At 49.8% G+C, this 11573-nt stretch overlaps 1 protein-coding gene across 1 annotated transcript in view; it reads right to left on the bottom strand.

Moving 5' to 3' along the window:
• Positions 1-251: 251 nt before the first annotated feature.
• LOC144601568 (uncharacterized) overlaps positions 252-11573 on the bottom strand; it is a 30977-nt gene continuing 19655 nt past the window's right edge. Inside the window, exons 6-10 of the mRNA XM_078413768.1 lie at positions 9526-9553; positions 6135-6166; positions 4089-4126; positions 739-2892; positions 252-439 (exon numbers count right to left, since the gene is read on the bottom strand). Coding sequence (XP_078269894.1) covers positions 2758-2892; positions 4089-4126; positions 6135-6166; positions 9526-9553 — 233 coding nt within the window. The 3' untranslated portion in view covers positions 252-439; positions 739-2757. The remainder of the gene's footprint in view (positions 440-738; positions 2893-4088; positions 4127-6134; positions 6167-9525; positions 9554-11573) is intronic.

Here is an 11573-nt window from a genome sequence, read left to right as displayed (position 1 = left end):
AGTGTATTATATGTTTATTGTGTATAAAGTATAATTTTATATTTATTGTGTATAAAGTATAATTTTCTACAATAGGCTATTGTGTATAAAGTTTATTAAAGTTTATAAAGCGTATTACATTTAAAATATAATGTTGTGTATGCACTTTATTGTGTATAAAGTATAATTTGACATGTTTATTGTGTATAAAGTATAATTTTACATCAAGGGTTCCCAACCTGTGGTAAATTTATCCAGTGATCACCCCTACATTAGTTTAGTTTATAGACACAGCACGGAAATATGTAGACACTGCCTGTCTACCTGGGAACGGTGTACCTGCGCTCCTAGATCCCTCTCTGCTCTACAACACTCCCTGTCTACCTGGGAAACGGTGTACCTGCGCTCCTAGATCCCTCTCTGCTCTACAACACTCCCTGTCTACCTGGGAACTGTGTACCTGCGCTCCAAGATCCCTCTCTGCTCTACAACACTCCCTGTCTACCTGGGAACGGTGTACCTGCGCTCCTAGATCCCTCTCTGCTCTACAACACTCCCTGTCTACCTGGGAACAGTGTACCTGCGCTCCTAGATCCCTCTCTGCTCTACAACACTCCCTGTCTACCTGGGAACGGTGTACCTGCGCACCAAGATCCCTCTGCTCTACAACACTCCCTGTCTACCTGGGAACTGTGTACCTGCGCTCCTAGATCCCTCTCTGCTCTACAACACTCCCCTGTCTACCTGGGAACTGTGTACCTGCGCTCCAAGATCCCTCTGCTCTACAACACTCCCTGTCTACCTGTGATGCTACTTTCAAGTAAACCCTTTATTGCTGAGACTCGAAAATGCATCTGTTCAGAAATTCAAAAATGAATTGAAATCATAACTAATTTTGAAAGTACACATTTCTTTTAATTTTGAAGTCCTGTAAACCAATAGGAATTAACAAACATAGAATTGGTGTATGGAACAAGCTGCCGGAGGATGTAGTTGAGGCTGGGACTATCCCAACGTTTAAGAAACAGTTAGACAGGTACATGGATAGGGCAGGTTTGGAGGGATATGGGCCAAATGTGGGCAGGTGGGACTAGTGAAGATGGGGCATGTTTCAGTTCCAAGTACAGAGAGCTGGCTCTCTCCGTGATCATATTGAATGGCAGTGCTGGCTCGAAGGGCCGAATGGCCTACTCCTGCACCTATTTTCTGTTTCTATGTTTCTAGAGTCATATAGCCAACATCAAATTCTATCAGCGAACTATCTTGTGTTAAATAGAAACATAGGGAGGAGGCCATTCGACCCTTTGAGCCAGCACCACCATCCAATATGATCACGGCTGATCATCCACAATCAGTACCTCGTTCCTGTTTTCTCCCCATATCCCTTGATTCCGTTAGCCCTAAAGCTAAATCTAACTCTCTTGAAAACATCCAGTGAATTGGCCTCCACTGCCTTCTGTGGCAGAGAATCCCACAGATTCACAACTCTGAGTGGAAAAGTTTCTCCTCATCTCAGTCCTAAATGGCAGACCCCTTATTCTTAAACTGTGTGACCCCTGGTTCTGGACTTCCCCAACATTGGGAACATTTTTCCTGCCTCTAACGTGTCCAATCCTTTAATAATTTTATGCTTGTGTAAGATCCCCTCTCATGCTTCTAAACTCCAGTGAATACAAGCCCAGTCGACCCATTCTTTCATCACGTCAGTCCCACCATCCCGGGAATTAACCTGGTGAACCTACGCTGCACTCCCTCAATAGCAAGAATGTCCTTTCTCAAATTAGGAGACAAAAACTGCACACAGTACTCCAGGTGTGGTCTCACCAGGGCCCTGTACAACTGCACACAGTACTCCAGGTGTGGTCTCACCAGGGCCCTGTACAACTGCACACAGTACTCCAGGTGTGGTCTCACCAGGGCCCTGTACAACTGCACACAGTACTCCAGGTGTGGTCTCACCAGGGCCCTGTACCACTGCAGTAGGACATCCACACTCCTAAACACAACTCCTCTCGCTATGAAGGCCAACATGCCATCAGCTTTCTTCACTGCCTGCTGTACCTGCACCCTTCCTTTCAGTGTCTGATGTACAAGGACACCCAGGTCTCGATGCACTTCCCCCTTGCACCTTCCCTTTTCCTAATCTGACAACATTCCTGACAATAATCTGCCTTCTTGTTCTTAGATTGGCTGGTGTGGGCAAATTGGGCCAAAGGCCCATTTCAACACTGTAAGACACTATTTAAAATTGGCAGTCAGAAACTTAACAGCATCAATGTAAAGAGTTATCTTTGGATCTAAGTCTCTTCGATACAGCATAGAAACAGGCCCTTCGGCCCACCGAGTCCATGCTGACCAGCGATCGCCCGTTCACACACTAAATAGTTTAGAGATACAGTGTAGAAACAGGCCCTTCGGCCCACTGAGTCCATGCTGACCAGCGATCACCCGTTCACACACTAAATAGTTTAGAGATACAGCGTGGAAACAGGCCCTTCGGCCCACCGAGTCCATGCCGGCCAGCGATCCCCACACACTAACACTATCCTACACACACTGGGGACAATTTACAATTTTTACCGGAAGCCAATTAACTTACAAACCCGCACGTCTTTGGAGCGTGGGAGGAAACCGGAGCACCCAGAGAAAACCCACGCAGGTGACGGGGAGGACGTGCAAACTCCGTACAGACAGTACCCATGGTCGGGATCAAGCCCGGGTCTCTGGCGCTGTAAGTCAACAACTCTACCGCTGTGCCACCGTGCCGGCCTCTGTATACTATTCCCTGAAGGTTATGAAATATGGTTTTGAGTTTGACCCATTCTCTCTGTCTGGCGATTCTTTCAGATACTCTGAACTCTGATTGGCATAGTAGATATCTTCCTCTCCATTTTCCCGAAGATTTTCCGTATTCTGAAAGAGAGAAGATTAGAAATCTGTGGGAATGAAATGCAGTTAGAATCATCGTGATACAGCGTGGAAACTGGCCCTTCAGGGCAAGAGACTCTGTGCGTCTACCCGATCTATTCCTCTCGTGATTTTGTACACATCTATAAGATCACCCCTCATCCTCCTGCGCTCCATGGAATAGTGACCCAGCCTGCCCCAACCTCTCCCTGTAGCTCAGACACCTCGAGTACTCGTAAATATTCTCTGCGCCCTTTCCAAATGATGGTTTACCCCTGAAGATAGACAAACAGTATAGAAGTCGGGAGGGTCATGTTGCAGTTGTACCAGACGTTGGTGAGGCCGCATTTAAGAGTATTGTGTTCAGTTCTGGGCACCGTGTTATAGGAAAGATGTTGTCAAGCTGGAAAGGGCACAGAAGATTTACGAGGATGTTGCCAGTACTCAAGGGGCCTGAGCTACAGGGAGAGGTTGGGACAGGCTGGGACTCTATTCCCTGGAGCGCAGGAGGATGAGGGGGATCTTATCGATGTGTACAAAATCACGAGAGGAATAGATCAGGTAGACACACAGAGTCTCTTGTCCAGAGTAGGGGAATCGAGGACCAGAGGGCATAGGTTCAAGGTGAGAGGGGGGAAAAGATTTAATATGAATATGAGGGCCAACTTTACCACACAGAGGGTGGTGGGTGTATGGAACGAGCTGCCGGAGGAGGTAGTTGAGACAGGGACTATCACAACACTTGGACAGGTACATGGACAGGACAGGTTTGGAGGGATATGGGCCAAACACGGGCAGGTGGGACTAGTGTAGATGGGGCATGTTGGCCGCTGTGGGCAGGTGGGACTTGTGTAGATGGGGCATGTTGGTCGGTGTGGGCAGGTGGGACTAGTGTAGATGGGACATGTTGGTCGGTGTGGGCAGGTGGGACTAGTGTAGATGGGGCATGTTGGCCGGTGTGGGCAGGTGGGACTAGTGTAGATGGGGCATGTTGGCCGGCGTGGGCAGGTGGGACTAGTGTAGATGGGGCATGTTGGCCGGTGTGGGCAGGTGGGACTAGTGTAGATGGGGCATGTTGGCCGGCGTGGGCAAGTTGGGCTGAAGGGCCTGTTTCCACGCTGTATCAATAACGATACAATCTACGCCACAGAGCCTTCAATTCCATTAATTACAAAAATACCTTTTCATATTGCAATACTTACCCTGGAAAACCTGAAGGATTGTCTGTTGCTGATGGTATCTGGTGCACATAGAAACATAGTTTACATAGAAACATAGAAAATAGGTGCAGGAGTAGGCCACTCGGCCCTTCATTCCAGCACCGCCATCCAATATGATCACGGCTGATCATCCACAATCAGTACCCCATTCCTGCTTTCTCCCCATATCCTTGATTCCATTAGCCCTAAGTGCTAAATCTAACTCTCTCTTGAAAACATCCGGTAAATCGGCCTCCACTGTCCTCTGTGGCAGAGAATTCCACAGATTCACAACTCTCTGTGTCGAAAAGATTTCTCCTCATCTCAGTCCTAAATGGCCAACTCCTTATTCTTAAACTGTGTGTGGCCCTTGGTTTTGGACTCCCCCAACATGGAGAACATTTTTCCTGCATCTAGCTTGTCTAATCCCTTAAGAATATTATGTTTCTGTAAGATCCCCTCTCATCCTTCTAAGTTCCAGTCAATACAAGCCCAGTCGACCCATTCTTTTATCATTTGTCAATCCCGCCATCCTGGGAATTAAACTGGTGAACCTACACTGCACTCCCTCAGTAGCAAGAATGTCCTTCCTCAAATTAGGAGACCAATACTGCACACAATACTCCAGGTGTGGTCTCACCTGGGCCCTGTACACACAGTACTCCAGGTGTGGTCTCACCAGGGCCCTGTACAACTGCACACAGTACTCCAGGTGTGGTCTCACCAGGGCCCTGTACAACTGCACACAGTACTCCAAGTGTGGTCTCACCAGGGCCCTGTACACACAGTACTCCAGATGTGGTCTCACCAGGGCCCTGTACAACTGCACACAGTATTCCAGATGTGGTCTCACCAGGGCCCTGTACAACTGCACACAGTACTCCAGGTGTGGTCTCACCAGGGCCCTGTACAACTGCACACAGTACTCCAGGTGTGGTCTCACCAGGGCCCTGTACAACTGCACACAGTACTCCAGGTGTGGTCTCACCAGGGCCCTGTACAACTGCACACAGTACTCCAAGTGTGGTCTCACCAGGGCCCTGTACAACTGCACACAGTACTCCAGGTGTGGTCTCACCAGGGCCCTGTACAACTGCAGCAGGACCTCCTTGCTCCTAAACTCAATTCCTCTCGCTGTGAAGGCCATCGGGAACATTTTTCCTGCATCTAGCCTATCCAATCTATGAATTTGACAAGTTTCTACGACCCCTCTCATCCATATAATATAATATGGGCCAAAGGGCCTGTTTCGGCGCTGAATCTCTAAACTAAACTAGTGTGTGAACAGGCGATCGCTGTTCGGGGTGGACCTGATGGGCCGAAGGGCCTGTTTCCGCACTCTATCTCAAAACTAAACTAACTGTAGGAATATCAGTGCATAAGACGTTGTCAACCTGGAAAGGGCACAGAGAAGATTGACGAGGATATTGGCAGTAGTCGAGGGGCCTGAGCTACAGGGAGAGGTTGAGCAGGCTGGGTCTCTACTCCTTGGAGTGCAGGAGGATGAGGGGAGATCTTATAGAGGTGTACAAAATCATGAGAGGAATAGATCGGGTAGATGCACAGAGTCCCTTGTCCAGAGTAGGGGGATCGAGGACCACAGGACATACGCTTAAGGTGAGGAGAGAAAAAATTGAATAGGAATCTGAGGGGCAATGTTTCCACACAGAGGGTGGTGGGTGTATGGAACGAGCTGCTGGAGGAGGTAGTTGAGGCAGGGACTTTCCCAATGTTTAAGAAACAGGTACATGGATAGGACAGGTTTGGAGGGAATGGGCCAAATGCGGGCAGGTGGGACTAGTGTAGATAGGGCATGTTGGGCGGTGTGGGCAGGTGGGACTAGTGTAGATGGGGCATGTTGGGCGGTGTGGGCAGGTGGGACTAGTGTAGATGGGGCATGTTGGGCGGTGTGGGCAGGTGGGACTAGTGTAGATGGGGCATGTTGGGCGGTGTGGGCAGGTGGGACTTGTGTAGATGGGGCATGTAGGGCAAGGCGGGCCGAATGGCCTGTTTCCACGCAGCATCACTCTCTGACATGAATAACCTTACCAGTTCTCGCCAGGCTTGTCCAAAAGTTAGATCTGAATTAAGATAAACACTGATCAGAAAATGGCAGCTTCATATCCAGGTATCACAAGCAGATGACACGAGTTTGGACTTTAATAGGAAGGAACTGCAGGTGCTGGTTCACGCCCAAGATAAAGACAAAGTGCTGGAGTAACTCAGCGGGACAGGCAGCATCTCTGGAGACAAGGAATGAGTGACGTTTTGGGTCAGAGTAGCATAGAAAATAGGTGCAGTTGTAGGCCATTCGGCCCTTTGAGCCAGCACCTCCATTCAATATGATCATGGGTAATCGTCCACAAACAGCACCAAAAAACAGGGATGTAATGCTGGGGCTGTACAAGGATCTGGGCACAGGGTGTGTGTGGGGCTGGGGCTGTACAAGGCGCTGGGCACAGGGGGGTGTGTGTGTGGGGGCTGTACAAGGATCTGGGCACAGGGGGGTTGTGTGTGGGGCTGTACAAGGATCTGGGCACAGGGGGGTGTGTGTGTGGGGCTGTACAAGGATCTGGGCACAGGGGGGTGTGTGGGGCTGGGCTGTACAAGGATCTGGGCACAGGGGGGTGTGTGTGGGGCTGGGGCTGTACAAGGCGCTGGGCACAGGGGGGTGTGTGGGGCTGTACAAGGCGCTGGGCACAGGGGGTGTGTGTGGGGGGCTGGGGCTGTACAAGGATCTGGGCACAGGGGTGTGTGTGGGGGGCTGGGGCTGTACAAGGTGCTGGTCACAGGGGGGTGTGTGGGGCTGGGGCTGTACAAGGCGCTGGGCACAGGGGGGTGTGTGGGGCTGGGGCTGTACAAGGCGCTGGTCACAGGGGGGTGTGTGTGTGGGGCTGGGGCTGTACAAGGCACTGGGCACAAGGGGGTGTGGGGCTGGGGCTGTACAAGGCGCTGGTCACAGGGGGGTGTGTGTGTGTGGGGCTGGGGCTGTACAAGGTGCTGGGCACAGGGGGGTGTGGGGCTGGGGCTGTACAAGGTGCTGGTCACAGGGGTGTGTGGGGCTGGGGCTGTACAAGGTGCTGGTCAGGCCGTATTTGGAGTATTGTCAGCAGTTTTGGGCCCCGTATCTGAGGAAGGATGTGCTGGCTCTGGAGAGGGTCCAGAGGAGGTTTACAAGAATGATCCCAGGAATGTGTGGGTTAACGTACGATGAGCGTTTGTTGGCACTGGGCCTGTACTCACTGGAGTTTAGAAGAATGAGGGGGGACCTCATTGAAACTCACGAAATAGTGAGCGGCCTGGATAGAGTGGGTGTGGGGAGGATGTTTCCACTAGTGGGAGAGTCTAGGACCAGAGGGCACAGCCTCAGAATTAAAGGGCGCTCTTGTAGGAAGGAGATGAGGAGGGATTTCTTTAGCCCGAGGGTGGTGAATCTGTGGGATTCATTGCCACAGACGGCAGTGGAGGCTGTCAGTGAATATATTTAAGGCAGAGATTGATAGATTCTTGATTAGTACGGGTGTCAGGGGTTAAGGGGAGAAGGCAGGAGAATGGGGTTAGGTTAGAATGATTGAATGGCAGAGTAGGTGATGGGCCGAATGGCCTAATTCTGGTCCTATTAATAATGAACATATGATATTTAGGACAACAGTGACACTAGGACTGAGGTGGGGAGGGATGGAGAGAGAGGGGAAGCAAGGTTTACTTGTAGTTAGAGAAGGTGTAAGATGCCCAACCAAGTATCAGGTGTAAGATGCCCAACCAAGTATCAGGTGCTGTCCCTCCAATTTATGCTGAGCCTCACGCTGTATCTCTCTAATTCGCCGTCTAAATCTCTCGTTTCCCTCTCCTGTAACTCTCAGTCCGAAGAAGGGTCTCGACCCAAAACGTGGCCCATTCCGTCTCTCCAGTGATGCTCCTGACTTACTCAGTTACTTCAGCACTTTGTGTCTATCTTCAGTTTGAACCAGCACCTGCAGTTCCTTCTACACTTAGAGAGTGACGTCACAGGTAGACAGGGTGGTTAACAAGGCTTCTGGCACATTGGCCTTCATCAGTCATATTGGCCTTCATCAGTCATATTGGCCTTCATCAGTCATATTGGCCTTCATCAGTCAGAGTATAGAGTATAGAAGTTGGGAGGTCACGTTGCAGTTGTATAAGATGTTGGTGAGGCCACATTTAGAGTATTGTGTTCAGTTCTGGGCACCGTGTTATAGGAAAGATGTCGTCAAGCTGGAAAGGGCACAGAGAAGTTTTACGAGGATGTTGCCAGGACTCGAGGGGCCTGAGCTACAGGGAGAGGTCGGGTAGACACATACAGTCTCTTGCCCAGAGTAGGTGAATCGAGGACCAGAGGACATAGGTTTAAGGTGAGGATTTAATAGGAATCTGAGGGGTAACTTTTCCACACAGAGGGTGGTGGGTGAATGGAACGAGCTGCCGGAGGAGGTAGTTGAGGCTGGGACATTCCCAACGTTTAAGAAACAGTTAGACAGGTTTGTGTAGGAAGGAACTGTAGATGCTGGTTAATGGACAAAAAGAAACATATTGCTGGAGGAACTCAGCGGGACAGGCAGCATCTCTGGAGAGAATTTGAGCTGGGCCTCACTCTGACAATGGAGGAGGCCCAGGATAGTGTGGGAATGGGTAAGGGTTAACGTGCTGGACACCCGGGAGATCAGGTAGGTCTAGGCAGACTGAGCGGAGTTGTTCAGCGAAGTGATCGCCCTGTCCACATTCAGTCTCACTGATGTATAAGAGTCAACATCTTAGACAATGGATGCAGGAGATGAGGTTGGAGGAGGTCCAAATGAACCTCTGCTGTTCCCGTTCAGTTACTCCAGCACTTTGTGTCTTTTCTTGGTCTGAAGAAGGGTCCCGATACGAAACGTCACCTGTCCACGTTCTCCAGAGATGCTGTCCGACCCGCTGAGTTACTCCAGCACTTTGTACCTGTCCACGTTCTCCAGACATGCTGCCTGACCCGCTGAGTTACTCCAGCACTTTGTACCTGTCCACGTTCTCCAGACATGCTGCCTGACCCGCTGAGTTCCTCCAGCACTTTGTACCTGTCCACGTTCTCCAGACATGCTGCCTGACCCGCTGAGTTCCTCCAGCACTTTGTGTCTTTTTGTCCATTAACCAGCATCTGCAGTTCTTTATGTCCACATTTTCACCCAAGTTCACCATGTTTGGACGCAGCGATAGAGTTGATGTCTCACAGCTCCAGAGGCCTGGGTTTGATCCTGGCTAAGGGTTCATTGGCTTTGGTAACAATTGTAAATTGTCCCTAGTGTGTGTGTGTTAGTGTGCGGGGATCGCTGGTCGGTGTGGGCTCGGTGGGCCGAAGGGACTGTTTCCACGCTGTATCTCTAAACTAAACAAGATGAAGTGATTTTATAGCAAGGGTCTTCGTTTAATTGTAGCGGTCACTAACCTGTTCATGGAGTCCCTTCTGGATTTTACTGAAAATGATTGGAAAAGAAGATTTATTAAGTATTTAATGTCAAATTGGACAATTTATTTCCACACTGACCTTTCTGTCCTAGGCTTCCTCCATTGTCAGTGGGGCCCAGCGCAAATTGGAGGAACAGCATCTTAAAATGCCAGCATTTATTTCAAGAGGGCTTGTATACAAAAACAGGGATGTAATGTTGAGGCTGGACAAGGCTCTAGTCAGACCGTATTTGGAGTATTGTCAGCAGTTTTGGGCCCAGTACTTGAGGAAGGATGTGCTGGCTCTGGAGAGGGTCCAGAGGAGGTTTACAAGAACCATCCCAGGAATGAGTGGGTTAACGAACGATGAGCGTTTGTCAGCACTGGGCCTGTACTCACTGGAGTTTAGATGAACGAAGGGGGGATCTCATTGAAACTTCACCAAACGGTGAGCGGCCTGGATAGAGTGGGTGTGGAGTGGATGTTCCCACTAGTGGCAGAGTCTAGGACCAGAGGGCACAGCCCCAGAATAAACGGAGATCAGGGGGAATTTCTTTAGCCAGAGGGTGGTGAATCTGTGGGATTCATTGCCACAGACGGCGGTGGAGGCTGTCAGTGGGTATTTTTGAGGCAGAGACGGAGAGATATTTGATCAGTGCGGGTGTCAGGGGATATGGGGAGAAGGCAGGACAATGGGGTTAGGAGGGAGAGGCAGACCAGCCATGATTGAATGGCGGAGTGGACTTGATGGGCCGAATGGCCTAATTCTGCTCCTATAACTTATGACCATGAATTTAGACCAATGGTCCTCTCCATGTACCTGCCTGAACTTCCTTAAACGATGGGATAGTCCCAGCCTCAACTACCTCCTCCGGCAGCTCGTTCCATACACCCACCACCCTCTGTGTGAAAAAGTTGCCCCTTAGATTCCTGTTAAATCCTTTTCCCCTTCACCTTGAACCTATGTCCTCTGGTCCTCGATTCCCCTACTCTGGGCAAGAGACTGTGTGCATCTACCCGATCTATTCCTCTCGTGATTTTGTACACCTCTATATGTTCACCTCTCATCCTCCTGCGCTCCAATGAATAGAGTCCCAGACTGCTCAACCTCTCCCTGTAGCTCAGACCCCTCGCGCCCCTCATAAGTTAATGGTTTAGAAATAGAAATACAGAAAAATAGGTGCAGGAGTAGGCCATTCGGCCCTTCGAGCCAGCACTATTCAATATGATCGTGGTTGATCATCTATAATCAATACTCTGTTCCTGCTTTACCCCCATATCCCTTGATTCCATTAGCCGTAAGAGCTAAATCTGACTCTCTCTTGAACACATCCAGTGAATTGGCCTCCACTGCCTTCTGTGGCAGAGAATTCCACACAGATTCACAACTCTGAGTGAAAAAGCTTCTCCTCATCTCAGTCCTAAATGGCCGATCCCTTTTTCTTAAACTGTGTGACCCCTGGTTCTGGTCTCCCCAAACATAGGGAACAGTTTTCCTGCATCTAGCCTGTCCAATCCCTTAATAGACAATAGGTGCAAGAGGAGGCCATTCGGCCCTTCGAGCCAGCACCGCCGTTCAATGTAATCATGGCTGATCATTCTCAATCAGTACCCCGCTCCTGCCTTCTCCCCATATCCCCTGACTCCGCTATCCTTAAGAGCTCTATCTAGCTCTCTCTTGAATACATTCAGAAAATTGGCCTCCACTGCCTTCTGAGGCAGAGAATTCCGCAGATTCACAACTCTCTGACTGAAAAAGTTTTTCCTCATCTCAGTTCTAAATAATTTAATCTAAGATGTTTCTATAAGATCCCCTCTCATCCTTCTAAATTCCAGTGAATACAAGCCCAGTCCCACTATCCCGGGTTTTTAGCTCGTGAACCTACGCTGCTCTGCCTCAATAGCAAGAATGTCCTTCCTCAAATTAGGAGACCAAAACTGCACACAGTACTCCAGGTGTGGTCTCACCAGGGCCCTGTTAAACTGCAGTAGTACCTCATTGCTCCTATACTCTAATCGTCTCGCTGTGAAGGCCAACATGCCATTTGC

Source organism: Rhinoraja longicauda, chromosome 17, assembly GCF_053455715.1.
Source record: "Rhinoraja longicauda isolate Sanriku21f chromosome 17, sRhiLon1.1, whole genome shotgun sequence".
NCBI classification, from domain to species: domain Eukaryota; kingdom Metazoa; phylum Chordata; class Chondrichthyes; order Rajiformes; family Arhynchobatidae; genus Rhinoraja; species Rhinoraja longicauda.
Note: the sequence above shows the minus strand (reverse complement) of the source record. Positions and strands in the feature narration are given on the sequence as shown.